Here is a 26,785-nt window from a genome sequence, read left to right as displayed (position 1 = left end):
AATAACAATAATCTTTGGCCTAAGGAATAGTTAAAGAAAATACAATTCTACAGGCTTACAAAATTACAAAAATAACTCCTCTGGTTTTGCCATTTCTCATTTTAAAAGCACTGATTATGTAATGAAATTTTTTTTGTTATTCCTACCTCAATACTATAGATGGAGAAAGGGTAATGTGTTTTGCCTTTACATATACCCAGAAAATAGTATGTGTATAATTCCTTTACCTCATTCTTCACTCCTTTTCTTTTTCATTTTTAATTTCACAGAGCTTTTGTCAGATATTACAGTTATGTAGCATTTTAACATACAAACTATTTCTTTTTTTAACTAAATGTCCAGGCATCTTAACATGTCCCTAATGTTTCTCCAGCACACTGATATTAATATTCATAAAATGTCTGATCACCAAAGTTGGAGCCAGTCACTTAGCCCAAGATCATGCTTCAAGAATGTGATGTTGACAAAGGCAAGAACCAAACCTGGATCTTGGTCTGATTCCAGAGATTGGGCTGGACCACCTTACAATGCTATAGCCTCAGTTTTATAGAAAAAAAAAAAAATCAGGAGATAGTGCTTTACTTTAACAGATGTTGTGCTGAATTTTTTAAACCTTTTTATTAAGGTACAACCTACATTCAATAAAATGCCCTAATTACAAGTGCACATCAACTGGCACATATTCATGTTTATAAACTAGCACCCAGACAAGACAAAGAACACATCTAACACCTTTGAAAGTTACCTCATGATCCTTCACAGACAATAACCACCACTACCAGAGGCCACCACTGTAATGATTTCTATCATCACGGATTAATTTGGTCTATTCCTGAACTTAATATAAATGAACCATACAGTATATTCTTTTACTTGAATTTTCTTACTCAACATAGTATCTGTAGGATTATCCATGTTGTTCCATGTAACAGTGACTTGTTCTTGTTTGTTGCTGTGTAGTATTCCACTCTGAATTATGACGTATTTGTCCATTTTTATGTGGGCAATCATTTGAGTTGTTTGCAGTTGACTATTTTTAATAAAGCTGCTATGGACATTCTTGCATATGTCTTTTGGTAAACATATGAACTTATTTCTCATAGTCAAATATCTGGGAGTAGAACTGCTGTTTCAGAGGGTATCTATGTACTTTGCCATATTATATAGTGCCCAAAACTTTTCCCAAGTGATTGTACCAATTTTCACCTCTACTAGCATGTCTATTACCACTTGAAAAGGATGGAGGTGTTATGAGAATAAAATATGTAATTAGGTGACAGATATTATACATAATGTTTCAGAGAAAGAGAGAAGAGGGGGGAATGGGCTATCCATACAAATTTTAAACATTCCTAATGAAAATTATTCTGAGTATTTTCTTGTTCATTCCTTTCTTAGACATAATTAATTCATACAACTGCATGTAGAGCCAATCATAAACACTGAGAGCAAGGTTTATATGTTGTAATTTGTATATTTTCTAAATCATGCCATAATCATTCTACTTTTCCAGTGAATACTCACACATCACTTTTCACATAAAATATAAGCATATTGTGTTTTTTTGGTGGGAACATAGCTCTAGCCTCTTTAATTAAATGGAAAGTCTTATTTTTAGATATACATTGTCCCTAACAATGTAAATTGCCTTCAATTCAGATTAGATTCAAAACCTTTTAATCTACAGATAGATTATAAAGTGATTCTCCTGAAAGTTTGATGAGATTTTACGGAATACTATACTCAATCCTATCCTATCCACCAAACTTTACCCTACCTCCCACCTCTCATTTCCCTCTGCTCCACCTTGATGGTTAGAAATTCACGTATATATGTACCAACAGTAAAGAGGAAGAATGGAAGGGAATCAGTTTTATATGAGGACAGAAAAGTTAATCACCTGTATGTAATGAAATCATGGAACCTAAAATAATGGCCACCTCCAAAAACATCTCAGTTGTCCTGGCCAAGATTGCTGATATGTGTACCCTTACACTCTGTGACTTCTAATGAAATACAGATGGAATTAGGAGTAGGGTAAGGTAATGTACTAGGCCACTATTACAAACACTGTAAAGCTTGAATTAGATAATCAAATTATCCAGCAATCTCTAAGCAAAGAATAGTATACAAATTATGAGTGATTTTTTTAAAGATTTTTATTTTTGAGAGAAGAAGAGGGAACAAGCATGAGTGGGGGAAGGACAGAGAAAGAAGCAGACTCCCTGTTGAGCAGGGAGCCCGATGCTGATGCGGGACTGGATCCCAGGACCCTGGGATCATGACCTGAGCGGAAGGGAGATGCTTAACTGACTGAGCTACCCAGGCACCCAAAGTATGAGTGATTTTTGATGGGAGGGAAAGAAATTCAGAAGTCCTAAACATCATTCCAACTTAAAGTGCATCATTGTAGAAAGCACTGGAAGGAAAAAAGCCTCAAAGTTTTACAGGATGAAAGATACCAAAGTTACACTCAAGCAGCAGTCTCTTTCTCTCTCTCTCAAAGAAGATAAGGCCGAGGATGCATAGCTAATTGCCTTCTGACCTCTAGCCTTTGGCCCCATTTGAGCAAGTCAACATCCTATACCCCTTTAAAAAAAAACAGATAAATTTCCTACCTCATCCAAAAGTCAAGATGGTGGAAAATAAAACAGTAAGAATACACAGGCAGGGGGCACCTGGGTGGCTCAGTCATTAAGCGTCTGCCTTCAGCTCAGGTCATGGTCCCAGGGTCCTGGGATCGAGCCCCACAGTGGGCTCTACACAGGCAGTTTTCTAGAGCCTGCTCTTTACCCACACCTGTGCATAGGCAAGCTCAACATACCTGAATTAAAATATGGGTCCTAAAACCCAGTAATTCAAGCCATCGGCTGCTGGAAGCCCTTAAAGACACCTAAGGATGGTATCTTCCTGGGCGCAAGGAGAAATTTCTCTCTCCCTCCTTTCTCTCCTCTTTTTGCATCAAGCCCATTCTGATTTACTCAAAAAAGAAACAGAAGAATGATGTCAGCAAGACGGTGGAAAAGTCACAGCCCACATTCTCCCACTGAAACACTGATTTAACAATAATAAATGGACCAAAATACCTTTATGAAAATTCCAGATTTGGATTAGGAAGTTGAAGTACCCCAGGTGAGCACAAAGCCAAGAAGAGCCTCAATGAAACAAGTAATACAAGTAATTTCACTTTATCCACATCATTCCCTCCCCCAAGCCTGTACAAGTAAGTGCCAGGAGAGGACCCCCTCACTCGTGATACTGCCCATGAGTGGAAAAAAGAAGAGTAGAGCATGTATCCACAGGCCTGCCCAAGAGACTGGTTTCTGTCTAACCTCATTTGGAGCACTGAAGGAACTGGAATCATTTGGATTCCTGGGAAGTGCTGAGAACAAAGAGTCTTGGAGGTGGGGGGAGGGAGTTTGTTGTGGCTGGCATGGCTCAGCATGATCAAGAGAAGACACACAACTTGAACCTTCTCCCTCTGGAAGAAGAGAAAAGAGTGGAGCATGTATCTAGCATTCTAGCTTTCCCAAGGGCTGCCTGAGGGAGTAATATTGGTCCCACCTGACTAAGGATGCTGACAGGGAACCAGAATACAGTGGATGTCTAATGCCCACTGAGAACACGGTGGGGAAGCTTATGGCTACAAAACTAGAACTTAAAAGTTATTGACAGATACCAAAGGGAGTGAGAGATTATGAGCTCCTAGGAAAAAAATAGCAAACCTCTCTAATTAAGAAATTGCTCACTCAGGCCTAGAGAAATTGCATCCTTCCATAAAAAGGCTTCAAAGGCCCCCAGAATTGCTAGACAGACTAATGGGACTTCCCCTGTACAATGCCAGTTGGTAAAGACTGAGAGAAGTGACTGTTTTTTCAAATGTGTGGAACCCAAAACAAAGCTGTAAGATACACAAAGAAACAGGGAAACATGATCCAATCAAAGGACTAGAATAACTCTCCAGACACCAACCCTAAAGAAACGTAGGTGTATTATCTGAAAAAGAATTCAAAACAACCATAATAAAGATGTCCTATGAGCTTAAGAAAATGATGGTATAAACAAAATGAGAGTATCAATAGGGATATAAAATATAAAGGAGAACCAAAAAGAAATTTTGGAGGTGAAGAACACAATCACTAAACTGGAAAAACAAAACAAAGCAAAACAAAAGAGGGCTGATTACACACCACTGTTAGAGTGATTACACACCGCTGTTAGAGTATTATAGTATTCTGAACTTGTCTATATATTTAACTAGTGAGTTTTTTTTAAAGATTTATTTATTTTTATTTTAGAGTGAGACTGCAAGAGAACGTGTGTGCACACAGCAGGGAGGCGCAGAAGGAGAGGGGGAGATAGTCTTTTTTTTTTTTTAATTTTTTACTGTTATGTTAATCACCATACATTACATCATTAGTTTTTGATGTAGTGTTCCATGATTCATTGTGCATAACACCCAGTGCTCCATGCAGAACGTGCCCTCTTTAATACCCATCACCAGGCTAACCCATCCTCCCACACCCCTCCCCTCTAGAACCCTCAGTTTGTTTTTCAGAGTCCATCGTCTCTCATGGTTCATCTCCCCCTCCGATTTTCCCCCCTTTCATTTTTCCCCTCCTGCTATCTTTTTTTTTTTTCTTAACATATATTGCATTATTTGTTTCAGAGGTACAGATCTGTGATTCAACACACTTGCACAATTCGCAGCGCTCACCATAGCACATACCCTCCCCAGTGTCTATCACCCAGCCACCCCATCCCTCCCACCCCACCCCCCACTCCAGCAACCCTCAGTTTGTTCCCTGAGATTAAGAATTCCTCATATCGGTGAGGTCATATGATACATGTCTTTCTCTGATTGACTTATTTCGCTCAGCATAATACCCTCCAGTTCCATCTATGTCATTGCAAATGGCAAGATCTCATTCCTTTTGATGGCTACATAATATTCCATTGTATATATATACCACTTCTTCTTTATTCATTCATCTGTTGATAGACATCTTGGCTCTTTCCACAGTTTGGCTATTGTGGACATTGCTGCTATAAACATCGGGGTGCATGTACCCCTTCGGATCCCTACATTTGTATCTTTGGGGTAAATACCCAGTAGTGCAATTGCTGGATCATATGGTAGCTCTATTTTCAACTTTTTGAGGAACCTCCATACTGTTTTGCAGAGTGGCTGCACCAGCTTGCATTCCCACCAACAGTGTAGGAGGGTTCGAGGGGGAGATAGTCTTAAGCAGACTCCATGCTGAGCATGGAGCCTGACATGGGGCTCGATCTCACAACGCTGAGATCATGACCTGAGCTGAAACCAGGAGTTGGACACCTAACTGACTGCACCACCCAGGTGCCCCTAACCAAAGAGTTTTATGCTTTGCACTGCTTTTGTGTTGTTGTTTAATGTCCTTTAATTTCAACCTAAAGGACTTCCTTAGTATTTCTTATAAGGCAAGGTGATGAACTTCCTCAGCCTTTTTTAATTTGGGAAATATTTATTTCTCTTTCATTTTTGAAGACTATTTTTGCCAGTTATAGTTTTTTAGTTGGCAATTTTTTTCCTTCAGCAAGCACTTTGAGTATATCATCCCATTCCCTTGTGGCCTACAAAGTTTCTATTGAGAAATCTGCCAGTAGTCATATGGGGTGGGGGGCAGATACCCTTGTACATAATGAGTGGCTTTTCTCTTGCTGCTTTCAAAACTTTTTTTTTTTTTTAGACAATTTGATTATAATATGTCTTGATGTGGATTTCTTTGGGTTCTTTAATTTGGATGTACATTTCCTTTTCTAGATTTGAGAAGTTTTTGGCTATTACTTCTTTAACTAAACTCTGTCTCTTTCTCTCCTGAAATGCCTATAATATGTATAGGTGTACTTCATAGTGTCTCATAAGTCATTTAGGCTTTCTTCAATCTTTCTCATTCTTTTAAATTTTTGTCAGAAAACAAGTCAACAAATTTAAGAAGACTGAAATCATACCAAATATATCTCCCAACCACAACATAATGAAACTAGAAATTAATGGTAAGAGGAAAAGTGGGAAATACACAAATATGTGGAAATTAAACAACATGCTCTTGAACAACCATTTATTCAACCATTGACTCAAAAAAATCAAAAGAGAAATTAGAAAATATCTTGAGATAAACAAAAACTAAAACACAACATACCATAATTTATGAGATGTGGCAAAATACTAAGTATTTTGGAATAAAGGATCTCAAATAAACAACCTAACTTTATTCATTAAAAAACTAGAAAAAGAACAAACTCAGCCCAAAACTAACAGGAACAAGAGAATAATCGAAATTCTAATAATCTTTAAGATGATTAAGATTAGAGCAGAAATAAATGAAATAAAGAAGGGTAAAACAAAAAAAAAAATCAAGAAAATTAAGAGTTCATTTTTTTTAAAAATCGACAAAACTGAGATTAAGAATTCCTCATATCAGTGAGATCATATGATACATGTCTTTCACTGACTTATTTTGCTTAGCGTAATACCCTCTAGTTCCATCCATGTCGTTGCAAATGGAAAGATTTCATTTTTGTTTTTGTTTTGATGGCTGCATAAAAACAAACTGAGGGTTCTAAAGGGGGGGCTGGGGGGATGGGTTAGTCTGGTGATGGGTATTAAAGAGGGCACGTATTGAATGGAGCACTGGGTGTTATACGCAAACAATAAATCACGGAACACTACATCAAAAACTAATGATGGAATGTATGGTGATTAACATAATAAAATAAAATTTTTTAAAAATCAACAAAACTGAAATAACTTTAGCTAGATTAAGAAAAAAAAAGAGAGAAGATTCAAATAAACAAAACTAGGAATGAAAGAGGAGACATTACAACTAATACCACAGAAATACAAATGATCATAAGAGACTGTAATAATTATACATCAACAATTTTGATAACCTAGAAGGAATGGATAAATTTCTGAACCATAAGAAACAGAAAACCTAAACAGACCTATAACTCATGTCTGTGTCTATTCAGTTCACAAACTGAATTGTGATATTGAATCAGTAATCAAAAACCTCCCAACAAAGAAAAGCCCAGGACCAGGTGTCTTCACTGGTGAATTGAATTAATGTCAGTCCTTCTCAAACTCTTACAAAAAACTGAAGAGGAGGGAGTACTTCCAAACTCTTTTTATAAGGCCAGCATTGCCCTGATAAAAAGGTCAGAAAAGGACACTACAGGAAAAGAAAACTAAAGGTCCATATTCCTGATGAATATAGATGCAAAACTCCTCCACAAGTTACTAACAAAATGAATTCAACAGCATTATCAAAAGGAGCCCAAAAAATCATACATCATGACCCAGTGGAATTTATCCTTGAGATGCAAAGATGGTTTAACCTATGAAATTAATCAATGCAATACACCACATTAACAGAATAAAGGATAAAAGTCTCATGATCATCTCAGTATTTGCAGAAAAAACATTTGACAAAGTTTAACATTCTTTCAGAATAAAAACACTCACCAAATTAAAGAAGGAATTTACCTCAACATAATAAAGGTCATATAGGAAAAGCCCACAGTTAACATTTTAATCAATGGTGAAAAACCAAAAGCTCTTCCTTTAAGATCAGGAAAAAGACAAGGATGCCCACTCTTGCCACTTCTGTTCAACATAATATTGTAAGTACTAGCCAGAGCATCAAAAGTAATAAAATACTAAGGAATAAACTTAGGAGGTGAAACACTTGAATGCTGAAAACTACAAAACACTGCTAAAAGAAACTAAAGAAATCACCAACAAGTAGATACATCTCATGTTCATGGACTGGAAAACTCAATAATGCAAAAATTTCCCTATCACCCAAAGTAACCTATGGTTTCAATGCAATCCCTATCAAAATCCCAATAGCCAGTCACAGAAGGACAAACACTGCATGATTCCACCTTTATGAAATAATGTAAAGTAGTCAAACTCATAACAACAGAAAGCAGAATGGTAGGTGTCAGAGGGGGAGGGAGAGGGAAATGGGGAGTAGCTGTTCAACAGGCACAGTTTCTGTCATGCAACATGAAGGAGTTCTAGATATCTACAGTGCAACACTGTGCTTGTAGTTAACTATACTGTACTATACACTTAAAATGTTTAAGAGGTTAGATCTCATGTGTTTTTTACAATAAAAAAATAGAATGAAAAAGAAAAAAATCAAACTCTCAGACAGATAAAGAAATCATTGTCCATTACAAAAAGATCTTCCTGAAATAAGAAACGTACTACAGAATACACCTTTAAGGAAATGGTAGGTCTATGAAGTTGAAATAATCCATGTGGGACCAAAGAAGTAAATAATATTTTATTCATTGTGGATCAATCACAACAAGAGTATAAAAGTGAACAATATTAGGAAATGGTAATCCCATATGATAAGCACTTCAATGTAGAATTTAACCATTTGTCAAAAAGAGAAAAAGATGAAATTTGTCAAACAATGCACAAATTGCAAGATTTGAGGCTTCTGCAATACAACAATGCATTAATCATAATCTAATAGTTATTAAAAAGTCAAGTGCAAAAAAGCCTTTATATTCCCCTAAGTACAATTTCAAAAACTACATTTTAAAAGATGGCTATTGTACAGCATGTTTGTGAACTGAATAGACACAGACATTACTTACATTCTTTCTTTGAGTGTGCATGAAGAAATATTTGGCAAGATTTCAAATTTAATTTTTTTTACAGACTGGACATTTTTGCTAAAAGAATTTTTTTACCCCTTTTAAGCACAGCTACTCTTTCACGTGTAATTAGAATTTTTTAAATAGAATGCATTTACCAAAATATGTATCTACAGAAAGTGTCTGAAGCAAGTACCACCCAGACATACTTAAATTTATATTTTAGGATATAAAAGAATGGTAAGTAAAATATCACCATGAAAAGTCTGTTTTAATAATGAAATAGATCTAGCTTCAAAACCAAAGAATTCTAATTCTAATCTTACAATGTATTTAAAAATCTATGTATATCAATTATTTTTCAGTAAAATTGGGAAACAAATATAAATTCTTCTCTCAAGATGAGAAGAGTCAACACAGTCTTACTGTTGGAAACATAAAAAGAATAACTGTGATGATCATTTGTACTTGCTATATAGTACCTTTTTAAAAGTTTGATTAAAGAAAATGCTTAACTTCTATCCCTTCTTAAATAATCTAAAAATAAATTTAAATGTTTTTCTGTACTATAGCCCCCAAACAAATATGAAGAAAATAAAGAAATAAATTTGTTTTCTAGACCACAATCACTTAAAAATGTTTCTGTTTTTTAAGATTTTATTTATTTATTTGAGACAGAGAGAAAGAGAGCGCACACACAGAAACAGAGTGAGAGGAAGAAGCAGACTCCCCACTGAGCAGAAAGCCTGCAGGGCTGATCCCAGGACCCTGAGATCATGACCTTAGGATAGGTAGATGCTTAATCAACTGAGCCACTCAGGCACCCCAGAAATGTTTCTATCAAATGTGAACCAACTTGTTTTTGGAGCTTTTTTAGGTAAACTAGAAAAAAAAAAAGCCTTTCCATTTTACATGAATATTATTTTTTAGGTATATTGTATGTTACATGCCTATAATATTACAAACAAATTACTCTCCCCCAAAATAATATGAATATAAGCATGTCTATATCCTTACATGATTAATATTTGCCAAAAATTGGAGCTTTTCCGTACCACGCACTTATCATAAACACAAAGTTAGATTTCATGGAACGATATAAAAATAATTGACTAATAAGTACTATATTTTCAAATGCTCTCTCACTGATGGTAGAAATTTAAGTCTCTCTCAAGTGCAATTTTTAACATTTTTCCAGAGCTTTAACAATGAGAGTACTTTGACCTTTGTTTTTGAAAAAACTGAGAGATTCCCATTCAGACTCTGTACAAGAATATTCACGGTTATTTATAGCAGAAAAACTTAGAAATGAACTAAACACATTGATAAATGGATAAAAACAGATGTAGTATATATATACAATGGAATATTATTCAGTCATCAAAAAGAATGAACTCTTGCCATTTGCAATGACATGGATGGAGCTAGAGTGTATTATGCTAGGCGAAATAAGTCAGAAAAGAACAAATACTATATGATTTCACTCATAACATGGAATTTAAAAAATAAAACAGATGAATATGGGGGGAAAAGAGAGGCAAACCATAAAACAGACTCTTAACTATAGAGATCAAATTGAGGGTTGACGGAGGGAAGATGGGTGGGGGGTGGACTAAATGGGTGATGGATATTAAGGAGGGCACTTGTGATGAGCACTAGATGTTATGTTTAAGTGATGAATCACTAAATTCTACTCTATACTATATGTTAACTAACTAGAATTTAGATTAAATTTTTTTTCAAAAAGAAATGAACTAAACACACACAAAAAAGGGAAATTATTAAATGAATTATCTTAGGATACTAAGATTGCTATCATGTTAATAGAGGATGAAAATTATACATAAAAATAATAGAATATACAACAATATGAAAATAGAGTATGAAATTATATATACAATGTTATCCTTATTTAGGCACATGAATAAGCTCTCAGACACACTGAAATAAAAAAAGAAACACTGGAATGAAAAAGACAAAAAACTCACTAACAAGAGTAATAATGATCATATGTAGTTTACATATATTCTTATTTTTTATGTGTCTTTATTTTCTTCCATCTCCACAATAGACATGCTGCAATTGAAAAGAAAAAGCAACAAAAAAACAAAGTATGACATTTTCCAACTGTAGATTTTTTTTTTTTTAATTTTATTTATTTATTTGACAGAGAGAGACACAGCGAGAGAGGGAACACAAGCACAGGGAGTGGGAGAGGGAGAAGCAGGCTTCCCGCGGAGCAGGGAGCCTGATGCGGGGCTCGATCCCAGGACCCTGGGATCATGACCTGAGCCAAAGGCAGACGCTTAACGACTGAGCCACCCAGGCGCCCCCCCAACTGTAGATTTTCTTAAGTAATTGTTTCTAAAAAACAAAATTTATCCAGAATAAATGAAACACAAAAATACACATTCACCTCAATTCTAACATGATAATTTGACACTAAATATAACTACATTGGTATAAAAAGCAGGTTATACCAAAGTGTTAGAAAATGCAATTATTAATGGTTTCCAAATTCTATTAAGGCTTACCTTCACAAAGTTTCTGCTTCATCACCTCCCTTATTTTGGATATTGCAATATAGTCTTCCACATAAAACACGTAAGTAGATGAAGGCTTATTGGCAATTGCTCTAAGTTCTGCATCTTCTGTTTCTGAACCAACGCCAATAGCAAATAATGTTATTTTACTGTCTCTTGCTGCTTCTGCTGCATCTTTAACTTCATCTTGGGATTTACCATCTGTAAGTACTACTGCTATCTTAGTCAGAAACCGTGAGGATTTGGCAAAAAGGTAATCAAGCGCAAACTGGATGGCCTTTCCAGTTCTTGTGTTTCCACCCAGGTAATGTATGGATTCCACTGCTGCCATCAAATTCTCTCCTGAATCATGACTTCCAAGAGGAATCTCCAATACAGGGTAGTCACTATACTGGACCACACCAACCTGAATAAACTTCGGTCCTATGTCAAAGTTTTTTGTGATATTGACAAGCCACTTTTTCACTATTTCGAAGTTTTCTGGGCCAACACTGTAAGAGCCATCTAAGATGAAAACTAAATCTGTCGGAGCAGTACGACAACCTAAGTGAAAAAGAAAACCATCAGAGCACATTTGTATAATACGCAAAACATGGGAGGTTTTTACTCACAATCTTTAAGTAAGCAGATGCGGCGGATCCTTTCACAACATACATGTGTATCAAATCACCATGAGGCACACTTTAAATATAATACATCTTATATGTCCATTATACCTCAATAAAGCTAAAATTTTAAAAAGAAAAGGTAACCAGTTCATAAGAGCTTTGTGAAGATTAAATAAGATATACTGCCTAGCTCATGAAAATTCTTTCTAAATGAGAGCTATCATTTTTGTTGACATTTTAAAATTCCATTGTCTTAATTTAAGGATTAATGATTCGGCTTTAAAAGTAGGGAATAAAAAATGCATGCTGTATTTGACATGATATCTAGATAGCTCTTTGTAGGGGCAGGTATTACCATAAAGCAACATTTAATTCCCCACTGAATAAATGAAAATTCAAAAATAAAGAAATAAATTATTTTCAGCTATATGCTAATAGCATTCTTTTAAGTTATCCATGAAATGTTTAGTTTAATGCTAATCTGAAGTATTTACTAAAATAAACATAAACCAATGAATGGGAGAAAGAAATTTAAAAACAAAAAATCTTTCTGCCAACTTCAGGATTCAACTAGCCAATAAAGATCCATATTCTTTGATATAGTTGATAAAAGTTTAATGAACCAAGACCACCAATGTAGTCTACTCTTGCAAGATCAGTGTTTAAAGATCTGATCTCTCATCTTCAGCCAGTAAGACACTCATGCTAAGTGAATCTGTGTTAATGGGTATAAAGCTATTCCTTTCTCCATAGAGATAAAGATTCTTGTTTCAAGATACCAGGAAACACATGTGATCAGCACACCTGAGAGTTCTACTGGAGAACAAAAAACTATCTTTAGTATAAGTTATACCTACACAAGTTCTAAGCACTTGTCAAAAGAAAAAAAATCTTAACTCTCTTTTCTGCAGTACACAGCATGCCTCCAACCCTGTTTTATTCTTTCAGTATATGTATATTGAATAGCTACTCTGTGCTTGATATCATGTTGGGTACCAGCTTCAAAGATGCCTAAGATATCTCAAACAGATACCACAGTCTATTTAGACAGACAACTGGCTGGTTAGGGAAAGTACAACATATTATGAGAACATTTAGGAAGGGTAGCAAACTAACTGTGCAAAGTCAGAGTAGATCCTGTGGGAAAGCTGACAGGGAACCTGAGATCTAAAAGGAGAGCTTTAGCCAGGTGAACAGGAGGGCCTTTTAATCAGAGGGAATAGTAAGTACAAAGGTCCAGAGGTAAGAATTGAACACAGCCCAACAGACAAAGTGGTTTGTTTGAGTAATTCTGACAGTTTGAAATGGCCAACAGAGTACATTGAAAGGAATGGCTACACTTCCTCTTTCTCTCAATTCTGCACTTAAAGCAGCAAAAATACCATTTATGGCCCATCAGATAAAGATCACATGTCCCTCGAGAAGGTAAGTTGGAGAAGGGTGAAATGAGTCAAGGTAATATAATAACAAATTTTAAGTTTTGTGTTTCTACTCATATTAATGGTCTCCCTTAGTAGTGATCAGATGCCCAATATAATGATTTATTTTCTGCAGACATTACAAATAAGATATCATAATTGCAAAGGACAGTCCTGGAGGACAAAACAACGTTCAGTGACAATTAGTATTTGTATTCCTGCATTTCCTTAGAAGTAAAATCAATCAATCAATCTCTCTTTCTCTTTCTCTCTCCTTTCCTTTCCATTCTTTTCCTAATATTTGTCTATTTCCATACCTGGAATGATGACAAGGCTCACACAAAGATGCCTCAATTTTAAAGTTAACTCACCCATCACAGTAACCAGCAAAAATAAACACTATTGTCAGGTGAACATATAATCCAGAAGTTACCAAAAATTTTTTTAACTGCCAAAACATGAATTTATCTCAAAAATGTAACCATGATTATGATGTCACTCTTAAGGTGGCAGTGAAGTCCAAAAAAGCATGAGGAACACTATTCCAACCTCCTTTCACATGGTGAACACTGCCAGAGTTCAGGCCAGGGACAGCAGAAATGGAATTCTTCCCCAAAGACAAATTTTCTAACCCTAGGGAATGCAGGTCTTCTGGTTTTATTGGACACTGGACTGGGATTAGAGACATATGCTTTTGTTGGGCTTTTGTGGGAGAAACAAAAGGACAGGCAAGTTATGTTTGCAGAGTTCTTCAGGGTTGTCCTTCCTCACTATTATGAGACTCATTGTCTAGACCTACTAGTGCTTGTGTGCCACTTGATTCAGTGTTTATAAACTCTTACAGGGTTATTCTTGGCCCTTCATATCCCTTTCTAGAGCCATGGACCATATATTTCATAACTGCAAGGTTAGCCAAGAGCATGGGTACAAAAGCAAGTACTGCCATTTATAAAAACTAGACAAAATACCACTCCAAAAGACCTCTTCTTGGAGAGATGAATCACCAATGTCATAGAAAAAAAAAATGGACTGAAGATCAAAGGCATAGTTCAAATACTAGTTATAGCTCTAACCAGCTGTATGATATTAGGTAAGTCCCTTAAGTTTTGTGAATCTCTTTCCCTACTCAAAAAACAGAGAAAAGAATATCTACCTTGTACAGTACTTGAGTGGATTAAACTATAAAAATGTTATACAAACATTAAATTTATTATTAATAAACTTTAAGCTAAATCAAGCTGTCAAACCATATGATTTAAGTGCTGGAGAAACCATAATTAATTTACAGTATGGTGTTTATGCATTTTAAAATATGATCAGAAGCCAACTTTTTTAAAAGAAATGATATCTGTAAATAATGGCCTGGGTAGCAGAAGTGCAATATAGCTCTCCTTCTCTAATGCAAGCTCTCCTATACACAATCAAAATAATAGTCACCATCTACTGAGATGTCATTGTGCTAAGCCATTAATATGCGTTATCCTGTTTACATGGATTATCTCATTATCTCTATGAGATAACCTCATAGGATGGTCCTAATAACCCAATGAGGTAGGCACTTAATCTGCATAACACTAAACCCTAAATGGCTGAGCGTAAACTCAATAGCAGACCATTTATTCCAAAGCCTGGTGGTTAAAAGAGAATAAACAATTACCAGGGAATTTTCTCAAAATTAACTCTGATAGAAGGTTTTCCTCTCAGTTAGTATGTAACATAGCAATTCATTTCATTTTAGGGAATTAGAGCATCAAAGACAGAAAGAATAAGGTCCTTAAAAGAACTGCTTGAGCTCCCCTAATTTAATTTCCACAATCAATTTGTTGGTAACAAAAACATTGATAGTTCTTACTTGATCTTATTTCCCCATCTTCAGCTAATACAGAATTCTGAAGAAGCAGGACCAAAACTATCCAAAGAAATGAAATATGGTGAGCCATGCTTCTGTTTTCGTTCTAATATTTTGGTTTTAGGATTCCTAAAAAGAAAAAAGAGAAAAAAGGAAAGTTAAACACATTAGAAAAATAAAGACAAATACCTAACCATTATAAGTTTAAATTTTTTCATTGTAATACTCAGTTGGAGTTTTTACTAGCCTTAGAATAATTTATATGTCTAAAATAGCCATATTTTAATAAAATAAAGGACAAGAACCATATGATCCTCTCAAATGATGCAGAAAAAACATTTGACAAAATACAGCATCCTTTCTTGATTAAAACTCTTCACAGTGTAGGGATAGAGGGAACATACCTCAATATCGTAAAAGCTATATACGAGAAGCCCACAGCGAATATCATTCTCAATGGGGAAACACTGAGAGCTTTTCCCCTAAGGTCAGGAACATGACAGGGATGTCCACCCTCACCACTGCTGTTCAACATAGTACTAGAAGTCCTAGCCTCAGCAATCAGACAACAAAAAGAAAGAAAAGGCATCCAAACTGGCAAAGAAGAAGTCAAATTCTCGCTCTTCACAGATGACATGATACTTTATGTAGAAAACCCAAGAGTCTCTACCCAAAAATTGCTAGATCTCATTCAGCAACGTGGCAGGATATAAAATCAATGCACAGAAATCAGTGGCATTTCTATATATTAACAATGAGACAGAAGAAAGAGAAATTAAGGAATCGATCCCATTTTCAGTTGCACCAAAAAAACCATAAGATACCTAGGAATAAACCTAACCAAAGAGGTCAAGGATCTGTACTCTAGAACACTCATGAAAGAAACTGAGGAAGACACAAAGAAATGGAAAAACATTCCATGCCATGGATCAGAAGAATAAATATTGTTAAAATATCTATCCTACACATTCAATGCAATCCCTATCAAAATACAATTGATATTTTTCACAAAACTGGGACAAATAACCCTAAGATTTGTATGGAACCAGAAAAGACACCAAGTAGCCAAAGGAATGTTGAAAAAGAAAACCAAAGCTGGTGACATCACAATTCTGGGCTTCAAGCTGTATAACAAAGCTGTAATCATCAAGACAGTATGGTACTGGCACAAAAAGACACACAGATCAATGGAACAGAATAGAGAACCCAGAAGTGGACCCTCAACTCTATGGTCAACTAATCTTTGACAAAGCAGGAAAGAATATCCAATAGAAAAAAGACAATCTCTTCAACAAATGGTGTTGGGACAATTGGACAGCCACATGCAGAAGAATGAAACTAGAGCAATTTCTTACAGCATACACAAAAATAAACTCAAAATGGATGGAAGGCCCAAATGTGAGACAGGAATCCATCAAAATCCTAGAGGAGAACACAGGCACAACCTCCTTAACTTCAGCCACAGCAACTTCTTGCTGGACACTGTCTCCAAAGGCAAGTGAAACAAAAGCAAAAATGAACTATTGGGATTTCATCAAGATAAAAAACTTTTGCACAGCAAAGGAAAGTCAACAAAACTAAAGGGCAACCTATGGAATGAGAGAAGATATGACATATCCAATAAAGGGCTAGTATCTAAGATCTATATAGAACTTATCAAACTCAACACCCAAAAAACAAATAACCCAGTCAAGAAATGGGCAGAAGACATGAAGAGACATTTCTCTGAAGAAGACATACAAATGACCAACAGACACATGAACAAATGCTCCACATCACTTGGCATCAGGGAAATATAAATCAAAACCACAATGAGATACCACCTCACACCAGTCAGAATGGCTAACATTAACAAGACAAGAAACAACAAATGTTGGCAAGGATGTGGAGAAAGGGGAACCCTCTTACACTGTTGGTGGGAATGCAAGCTGGTACAGCTACTCTGGAAAACAATAGGGAGGTTCCTCAAGACGTTAAAATAGAGCACCCTATGACTCAGCAATTGCACTACTAGGTACCTACCCCAAAGATACAAATGTAGTGATCCAAAGGGGAAACTGTACCTCAATGTTATAGCAGCAATGTCCACAACAGTCAAACTATGAAAAGAGCCCAGATGTCCATCAACAGAGGAATGGATAAAGATGTGATGTGATGTGTATATATATATAGATGTACACACGCACACACAATGGAATATTACTCAGCCAACAGAAAGGATGAAATCTTACCATTTGCATCGACATGGATGGAACTGGAAGGTATTATGCTAAGCAAAATAAGTCAATCAGAGAAAGACAATTATCATATGGCTTCACTCGTGTGGAATTTAAGAAACAAAACAGACGATCATAGGGGAAGGGAGGGAAAAATAAAATAAGACAAAATCAGAGAGGGAGAGAAACCATAAGAGACTCTTAACTATAGGAAATAAACTGAGGGTTGCTGGTGGGTGGGGGATGGGGTAACTGGGTGATGGTCATTAAAGTGGGCACATGATGTAATGAGCACTGGGTGTTATATGCAACTGAGGAATTACTGAACTTTACATCTGAAACTAATGATATACCATATGTTAATTAACTGAATTTAAGTAAGTGAAAAAATAAAAATAAAATAGCCATATTTCAAATATATTAATGCAAGAGGACAATGACTAGGAGCTGAAGAAAACCATGTCTTTTAATTCATAATTATCTTGGAAAAGTATAAACTTTTCTAAAACTTTGGGCTTTGCTCAAAATACTTACTAGAATTCCTCCTTCGGGCATGGCCTGTAGAGCTTTACCACATTCTTTTCATTATCTTAATGGTAGCAAACATTTTTCTCTAAAAAATGGGTTTGCATTTAAGAAACACTTAAAGGGTATTTGGTTAAAATATTTATGTAATAAAGCTAAGTGATAACATTTAATTTTTTTAATGGGGTGTAATTATAAGCACTAAGATCTATTTTATTTGATTCACAAACTCAGTTATATGATTTTAATATGTCTTCTAAGTTAGTCCAAGGACTTTATCTCTGGTTAGAATGTGGAAAGTTGCTAGAGACTATCACTCCCACGAATAAGAACATGCCAGATAAACTATAAAACTGTAGTCTTTTAAATGCAATAGAAAAGACAGGATTTAAAGAAACCTAAATGAGCAAAGTTCCAAAAATTATTAATCCTTTATAAGATAGAAGAGATTCTGGGCTGATTTCATCCCTAGCAGAAAGGGAATACTCCTCAGGAGGAGCAGGAATCTGCACAGCATGGGAGAAACCAACCAAAGCTTGTGTGACAGACTAGAGTCCTGCAGAGTCCCAGCCACAGAATGAGTATGCCCCCACCCAGTAATTCTTCCCCATGAGCCTTAACAGAGTACATGGAACAGACAAGTAATACAGAGAAAATTGAGAGCACTATAAAACAGCAAGAGAGATCTTGTACCTTCCTCCCCCTGTTCAGGTAACCCACAGAATTGCTCAAATACAAATCTTTGGCTTGCTGAAGCCTGGGGGAGAAGCAACAGAACTGAGAAAAGTCCCTCCAAGGCACTCTAGTCCTTCACCACAGTGGAGAGAGATATCTCAAAAAGCAGAAAGCCAAACGAAGGACAAGAGAGAAAAATAAAATTTGGAAATACAAAAAGGTGGAAACCATACTGACAAGCTGAAAGAAATCTCCCAGGGGTCTGCCAAGATACGAGAAAAAGCAAGAAAAATCTGATGTCTGATCAGGATTAAAATGTTCAGTATAAGCAGATCCAGAGATATCTAAATATCAGAAATATCAAACAGGGCCTGTAAAATGGTTATCATAAATATGTTAAAGGATCTAATGAATAAGATGGACAACAATGGGCAAAAATATGAGAAATTTCAGGAGAGATGGAAACCTTAAAAAAAGATACAAGCTGAAATGCTTGCCATAAAATATATATCAAAAAAATAATTCATATAAGGGGCTTACCTCCATACATCAGAGGAAAGGATTAGTAAACTTAAAGATGTCAATAGAAATTACCCAAAATGAAACCCAAAAGGGAGTTGGGAGAGAATGATAAAAGGAATAGAGCATCTGAAATCTACAGAACAGTATCAAGCGGTCTTGATTTAGCATACAAGCCATTAGCTTTTCACATGGAATGGAGAAAGTGAATATTTAAAATACCTGAAAATACAATAGCCAAAGATTTTCTAAATTGACAAAAGCTACCAACAATCAGATCAAAGAAGTTCAACAAACCCCAAGCAAGATAAAAAGTGAGTCATACCTAGGTACATCATACTCAATCAGTATCAAAATAAAAGAGAAAATTCTTAAAATCAGCCAGAGAAAAAATATTGCATACAGAGGGACAAGAGTTCAAATTTTAGATGGAAATTTCATGGTAATATAAAGGGTAGATCAGAAAGATAAAAATTCTAAATGTGTAGACATCTAATAATAAAGCTTCGGAATACATGGAGCAAAAAATGGGAACTAAAAAAATTCAAATCAAAATGTTACATTTTAACACCCTCAGTCAGAGGAGCATCCAACTCTTAATCCTGGGGTTGTGAGTTCAAGTTCCCTGTGGGGTGTAGAGATGACTTAAATAAAAACTTTAAAAAGCATTTTTCAAAGAATGTATGGACCATAAAACAAATTAAAGCCAAAAGTAAAAGAAAAAAATAACTGATGAAATAGAAAACTGAAAAAAAAAAGTAAATTCTTTAAACAAATGAACATTCTTAGAAATCCTAGCAAGAATAACCAAGAAATAAAACAGAAAACATAAATTACATGAGTCAATATTGAAATAGGGGATGCCACTACAGACCCTACAGACATTAAAAAAATAAGTAGACAGATGAAACAAACAAAATTCCAGAACACACTACCTATAGAGACTGGTCTAAATTGAAATTCTCTATTAGAGAAATCAAATGTTTAAACAAAAATTTTCCCATAAAAAAAACAAAAACAAAAAAACCCCTCCAGATCCAGATAGTTTCACCAGTAATTTCTATCAAACATTTAAGGAAAAAAAAAAAAATACTAACCAAAATATTTCATGAAATGAAATTAAATAAAAACAGAGGTGAAATGAACTCTCCCCAACTTTTTGTATCAGGCCAGTGTAACCCTAATAGAAAACTAGACAAAGATATTACAAGTTAAGAAAACTATTGTCCATTATCCCATGAAAAAGGATGTAAAAATGCATAAAATATTAGCAAATTAAATCTAACAATATATAAAATAGATCATTACCAAGTAAAGTTTATCCCAGAGATGCAAGATTGGTTTAACATTCAAAACTCAACTGATGTGATTTACTATAAGAAGAGACTCAAAAAGAAAAATCAATGAAGATCTCAATTTATACATCAAAGGCATTTAACAAAATTTAACACCCATTCATGGTAAAATTCTCAGCAAACTATAAATAGAAGGGAACTTCTTCAACATGATGAATGCCATGTATGAAAAATCAACAGCTAACATCATAACCAAATGGTGAAAGCTGACAATTTCTCCCCCATATTGGTAAGAAGTTAGACATATTCTCACATCACTTCTATTCAAAAATGTGCAGAGAGTCCTAGCCACTGTCATATTCAAAATGAAAAATAAAAGATATAAAGCCTATAAAGGAAAAAATAAAACTATAACTATTTATAGACAACATGATTTTCTACGTAGAAAGCTTTTTCAAATCTACCAAAACATTAGTAAAACCAATAAGTCATTTTAGCAAGGTCACAAGACACATGGGTAATAGGGTTTTGTTTTTTTTTTAAGCATATCTATACACTAGCAACAAAACTGGGCAGGGGGAGAGAATGTAATATTATATTTAATAGTATCAAAAACATCATAAACCTAATGAAAAATATGAACGACCTCTATACTAAAACATATAATACACTGTTGAAAGAAATTAAAGAAAGCACGTAAAGATCTACATTCATAAATTAAAGACTCAGTAGGAGCACCTGGGTAGCTCCGTCAGTTAAGCAACCAACTTTTGATTTTGGCTCAAGTCATGATCTCAGGGTCATGAGATCAAGTCCCAAGTCGGGCTCTGCACTCAGCACAGAGTCTGCTTGGGATTCTCTCTCTTCCTCTCCCTCTGCCCTTCCCCCAGCTCATGCTCTATAAATAAATTAATTAATTAATTAAATAAATAATCTATCTTTAAAAAAAAGACTCTGTATTGGTTACATGTCCATCCTTGTTAAATTGACCTATAAATTCAACACAATCCCGATCAAAATCCCAGCATAGTTTTAAAAGAAAGTGACAAACTTATTCTAAAATTATATAAAATGCAAATGATTTTGAATTAGAAAAACAACCTTAAATGAAGAACAATCTTCAATAAAGAACAATCTTGATTAAGAAGAACTAAATTGGAGAATTTATACTACCTGATTTTGACTTACTATAAAGCTCCAGTAATAAAGAAAGTATGCTATTGGTGTAGGATAAACACAGAATGAAACCCAAGAGAGTTCAGAAATAGACCCACACTTACATGGTCAACTGATTTTCAATAAAAGTGTCAAGGTAATTGAATAGGAAAGTCTTTCCAATAAATGGTGCTGGATCAACTGGATAAACAATAAAATGATCCTTGACCCCATCTCATTCCACATACAAAAATTAGATAAAGCATAGATCTAGATGTAAAAGCTAAATCTGTTATGCTTCTAAAAGAAAATTTAAGAGAGTATCTTCATGACCTTGGGAGTAGGCAAATTTTCTTAGGACACAAAAACCACTAGCAATTTTAAACATGGATACATTAGATTTCACCAAAATTGAACATTTCAGTTCCTCAAAAAACACCATTAAGGATACAAGCCAATAGGGACGCCTGAATGGCTCAGCTGGTTAAGTGGCTGCCTTTGGCTCAGGTCATGATCCTAAGGCCCTGGCTTCTCCCTCTGTCTGCTGCCTGCTTCTCCTTCTGCCTGCCATTCCCCCTTCTTGAGCTCACTCTCTCTCTCTCTCTCTCTCTGATTAAAAAAAGAGAGAGAGACCACAAGCCAACATTCCCAAAAAAAATACTTATAAAAAATGACCTACACCCAGAATATATACATTTTTTAAACTCTTACAGTATTACTCAGCCATAAAAAATAAAATAAAATCTTCCATTTGTGATGACATGGATGGACCTAGAGGGTTATTATGCTAAGTGAAATAAGTCAGTCAAAGACAAATACCATATATTCCATTTATATGTGGAATCTAAAAAACAAAACAAATGAATAAACAAAACAGAAACAGACTGATACAGGAAATAAATTGCTGGTAACCAGATGAGGATGGGGTTGAGGGGCAGGTGAAATAGGAGAAGGGGATTAAGAGGTGCAAACTTCCAGTTACAAAGTCAGTCAGTCACAGGATATAATAGCATAGGGAATATAGTCAATGACACAGTAATTACTGTGCATGGTGACAGATGGTAACTACACTTATCATGGGGATCATTTTGTAATGTACAAAAATATTGAATCACTGTGACATATACCTAAAACTAATAGGGTATTTATGTCAATTATAGTTCAACAAAATAAAAATATTTTTTAAAAAATAAATTTTTTTTAAAGATTTTATTTATTTATTTATTTGACAGAGACACACACAGCAAGAGAGGGAACACCAGCAGGTGGAGTGGGAGAGGGAGAAGCAGGCTTCCGGCTGAGCAGGGAGCCCAAAGCGGGGCTCGATCCCAGGACCCTGGGATCATGACCTGAGCCAAATGCAGACACTTAATGACTGAACCACTCAGGCGCCCCTAATAAAAATAATTCTTGGGGGAAAAAAAAACTTCCTAAAAATCAACAATAAAAAAGAAAACATTTTTTTAAAATGGGTAAAAGTCTTGAGCAGACACATTACATAGGGAGATACAGAAATGGCCAACAAACATATTAAATAGCACTCATCATTAGTCACCAGAGAAATGAATGTTAAGACCACAATAAGATAACATTTCACACCCACTAAAATGGCTAAAATTGAAAACTGACAATATCAAATGTTTTTGAGACTATGTGGAAAAATTGGAATTCATACATTGCTGGTGGGAAAATGAAATAACCACTTTAGAGAATTGTTAGGGTCAGTCTCTTAGAAAGTTAAACTATGACCAGCAATTCCCCTGCTAGGTATATAACCTAGAGAAATGCAAACTTGTGCCTAAGACTTTAATGATGTTTATAGTAGTTTTATTCATAATCGTCCCAAACTAAAAATGACTCAAATGCTAGCAACAGGAGAATAGATAAATAAGTTGTGCGGTATATTCACATAATGAAATGACACACAACAACAAAAAAATAATGAACTACTGTTACACCCAACACGTGAACAAATTTTAGATATATTCAACTTAAGAAGCCAAACACACAAAAAAAAAACCACATAAGGGCGCCTGGGTGGCTCAGTTGGTTAAGCGACTGCCTTCGGCTCAGGTCATGATCCTGGAGTCCCGGAATCGAGTCCCGCATCGGGCTCCCTGCTCAGCGGGGAATCTGCTTCTCCCTCTGACCCTCCCCCCTCTCATGTGCTCTCTCTCTCTCATTCTCTCTCAAATAAATAAATAAAATCTTTTAAAAAAAAACAACACATAAAACATGATTCTAGTTTTATGAAGTCCCAAATAACAAAACCAATCTATGGTGTTAGAAATCAGGAAACATTTGCCTTAGATGAAAGAATTCAACTGTAAAGTAGCAAAAGTAAACTGGCTGGGTCAGAGAAATATCCTACATTTGCAGTGATGATGTTCAGGTGTATAAATTTGTCTAAGGCCATTAAACTTAAGGCTTGACAACTGTATAATTTGTTGTATAAAAATTATACCTCAATGAAAAATAATCAATTCAGTATCATCACTGTTGTTTTTCACATTAGGCTGTCCCCTCTGGACAAAGAGCTATAAAGGCCAAAAAAGTCAGTGAGAGGCATTTTTGGTGAGTCATCACCAGGATGTGCTGTTTTATGGCAATAATGTGTGCTAATAAATATTGACTAACTTCTTCCCCAAAAGCCGCAAAGTTATTTTCCCCCTCTACCGTAGTCATCTTCATTATTTCTATGTAGTTTCTAATTCCTTCAGAATTCTTGGGCTAAAGTTAATTGTCTAATTTTATTAAATTCTAGACTGGCAACCATTCAAGTAGACCACATGAAAAGGGCATTAAATATATGTTACTGTCGTGTTATTTAACCTTGGAAACATAACTGGTATGTTTCATAAATGTATTTTATAACTATTTCATTGTACATATGCTTAAGTGCAATGCATATAAACTGAGGCATACCAAATTTTAATATTTATTTCAATCACCTGGGGAGTTTGTTAAACACATGGATGCCCTAGCCCTACCCAATAGCTTCAGGTTGTAGAGCAAGGGACCAAACATTTCAAAAATAAAAAAAATAAAAAGCTTCCCATATCCATATGCTAATGTATACCAAAGTTCTAGAAATCTGGTATAAGATAATTCCAAAATTACACATATAGAAAAATTTAAAACTCCTACAGTTCCTATTCTCCTGGTAGAGAAATAAGTTAGCAATCCCAAATAGGAAAGCATTACTCAGAGAATCTCCACAAGCAAATATGTGTAAAGATTTGTTACTCAGAGAGGGGCTCATATGCCACCTTTACACATGGAAAAATCTGTGTTGGAAAAATGTAACCTTTTAATGCTATATAAATAATTCTTAATAGATAATGAGAAAAGAGGGAATTACTTTTAACAGAATGTAGGAATGTAGGAATTTAAACCATGCTCCTCTGTTAATGTAGATATACACAGCTAAATGCACACCAAACAATCTAGCTTATAGATTTACCACCACCACTAACTACAATTTAATAGCTTTCTTATAATGTTCAAAAAAAAAAGGAAATTGATGATCTATAATCATCCTCTCAACTACAGAAATAATGATCCATATTCTCTCACCTCACGATTGTGATAACAAAAATACAGAGTTTACAATGCTTGAGACAACACTTCATTTAATCTTGGTAAGTGGTGAAGAAAACAAGGCTTGCTTAGGTAGCATGGCCTCCCTGTCACATGCGCTCCAATAAGCCTCAGACCCAAAGGTTCTGGGAATTCAGAAGTGACCAAACTAGATAAGGAATTGGCTTTCATGTCATTCCTGCTCCAGAGACTAAATAACTGAGTGAGAGAATTTCATATAATGTTAGGTGCTTTGAAGAAATACAAACAGTAATGTAGAACTTGGGGCCAGGAGAGGAAGGGCTCCTTTAGATCTAGAAGTCAAAGGAGGCCTCTAAAAAGATGCCATTTGGGCTGACAGTTGAGTCACGTGAAGGAGCCATCCTTGCCCAGAATGGAAGACAAACTTTCCCTTCTGCGGATGGAATAAGTTTGGCTAGTTTTATGAAAAGAAGAAAGGTCAGTGAAGCATGAGCGTAAGAGCAAGAGCAAAAGACGGCAAGAGCTAAAATGAAGTACCAAGGACCACATGAAGTATATTAAATTTAGAACTGTCTTCCCTAAATGCAAAGTGAATCCAATGGAGGGTTTTAAGCACGGTGCCTCACGATCAGGCTTTACACATTTAGTGTATCATCTCACTTCCCAAATCAAAGAGCTTTATAGATTTTAACAGTTGATTCTTCAGAGAAAGCAAGAGAGAGATCAATTGTTCAATTATTATCCTTTTTTACTTTTCATATCTCTTCCATTTCTTTACCCTTTGTGTTGTATCATATTCTACTGTCACAGTCTCTGATATTTTACTAAAATCAAAACAACTACTGGGGCACCTGGGTGGCTTAGTTAGTTAAGCATCAGACTCTTGATTTCACCTCAGGTCATGATCTCAGTTTGCCCAGCGTGGAGCCTGCTTAAGATTCTCTCTCTCTCCCTCTACCTCTGCCCCTCCCCACCAAAAAATAATAAAAATAAAAATAAAATAAAAATAACCCTTATAGTAAATTTCTGTGAGCAGTGGATACAAATGAAAGCAAATTCCTTGTCTCCTTGTAATTAATGTCCTTTGCAGTGGGTCAGTGGTAAAGGCATGGGAATCAGCATGACGAACCACCAGGAATTTTCAAAATAAGGGACTGTCAAGAAAGATGTCATCTCAAAATTTGGTTGCTGTGCTTGGCCATAAAACCTTCAAATGAAACAGAAGACTAAAAATAGTCCCCTCCTGAGACACTAACACTCATGCTTATTTATAGGCTCTGTCTTTTAACTCAGTTGTAAGACAGGAAAAGGTAGAGAAACAAACTCCAGTCCTCACACTTTCATGCACACAAACACCTATACATCTACTGTGTTCTATATTTCTGACATTTTGATAGAAGGAAGCATTAAGTGGGACAGATAAAATTTAAGAAGAGCAAAATGCTGGCAAACCAGAAAAAGAATTAATTCATGTATAGATGTATGTAGTAGAGTTTGGTTTGCTTGAGTTATTATTAAAACAACAGAACCATAGTTATAACTTTTGGAATTTCATAGGTCCAATCAAGCCCCCCAAAATAAATAATTAATCAATGCCACCTTGATGGTGTGTAACAGTTTGTGGATATCTAAACAAACGACATTGGTTATATTTCTCTAAACGACCATCTGGAGTGGTAGGGTAGACAGGTAATTATAAATCCCCATCTTATAGACAGGCTAACAGATTCAAAGATGCTATTATTTTATACATTGCAGAGTTT

General features: G+C 35.3%; 1 protein-coding gene across 1 annotated transcript in view; it reads right to left on the bottom strand.

Moving 5' to 3' along the window:
- COL21A1 (collagen type XXI alpha 1 chain) overlaps positions 1–26,785 on the bottom strand; it is a 180,973-nt gene that overhangs the window by 114,566 nt on the left and 39,622 nt on the right. The window contains exons 2-3 of the mRNA XM_032409621.1: positions 15,080–15,205; positions 11,193–11,744 (exon numbers count right to left, since the gene is read on the bottom strand). Coding sequence (XP_032265512.1) covers positions 11,193–11,744; positions 15,080–15,167 — 640 coding nt within the window. The 5' untranslated portion in view covers positions 15,168–15,205. The remainder of the gene's footprint in view (positions 1–11,192; positions 11,745–15,079; positions 15,206–26,785) is intronic.

This window comes from Phoca vitulina, unplaced genomic scaffold, assembly GCF_004348235.1.
Source record: "Phoca vitulina isolate PV1807 unplaced genomic scaffold, GSC_HSeal_1.0 scaffold11, whole genome shotgun sequence".
NCBI lineage: Eukaryota > Metazoa > Chordata > Mammalia > Carnivora > Phocidae > Phoca > Phoca vitulina.
This window is presented reverse-complemented; position numbering and strand designations above follow the sequence as displayed.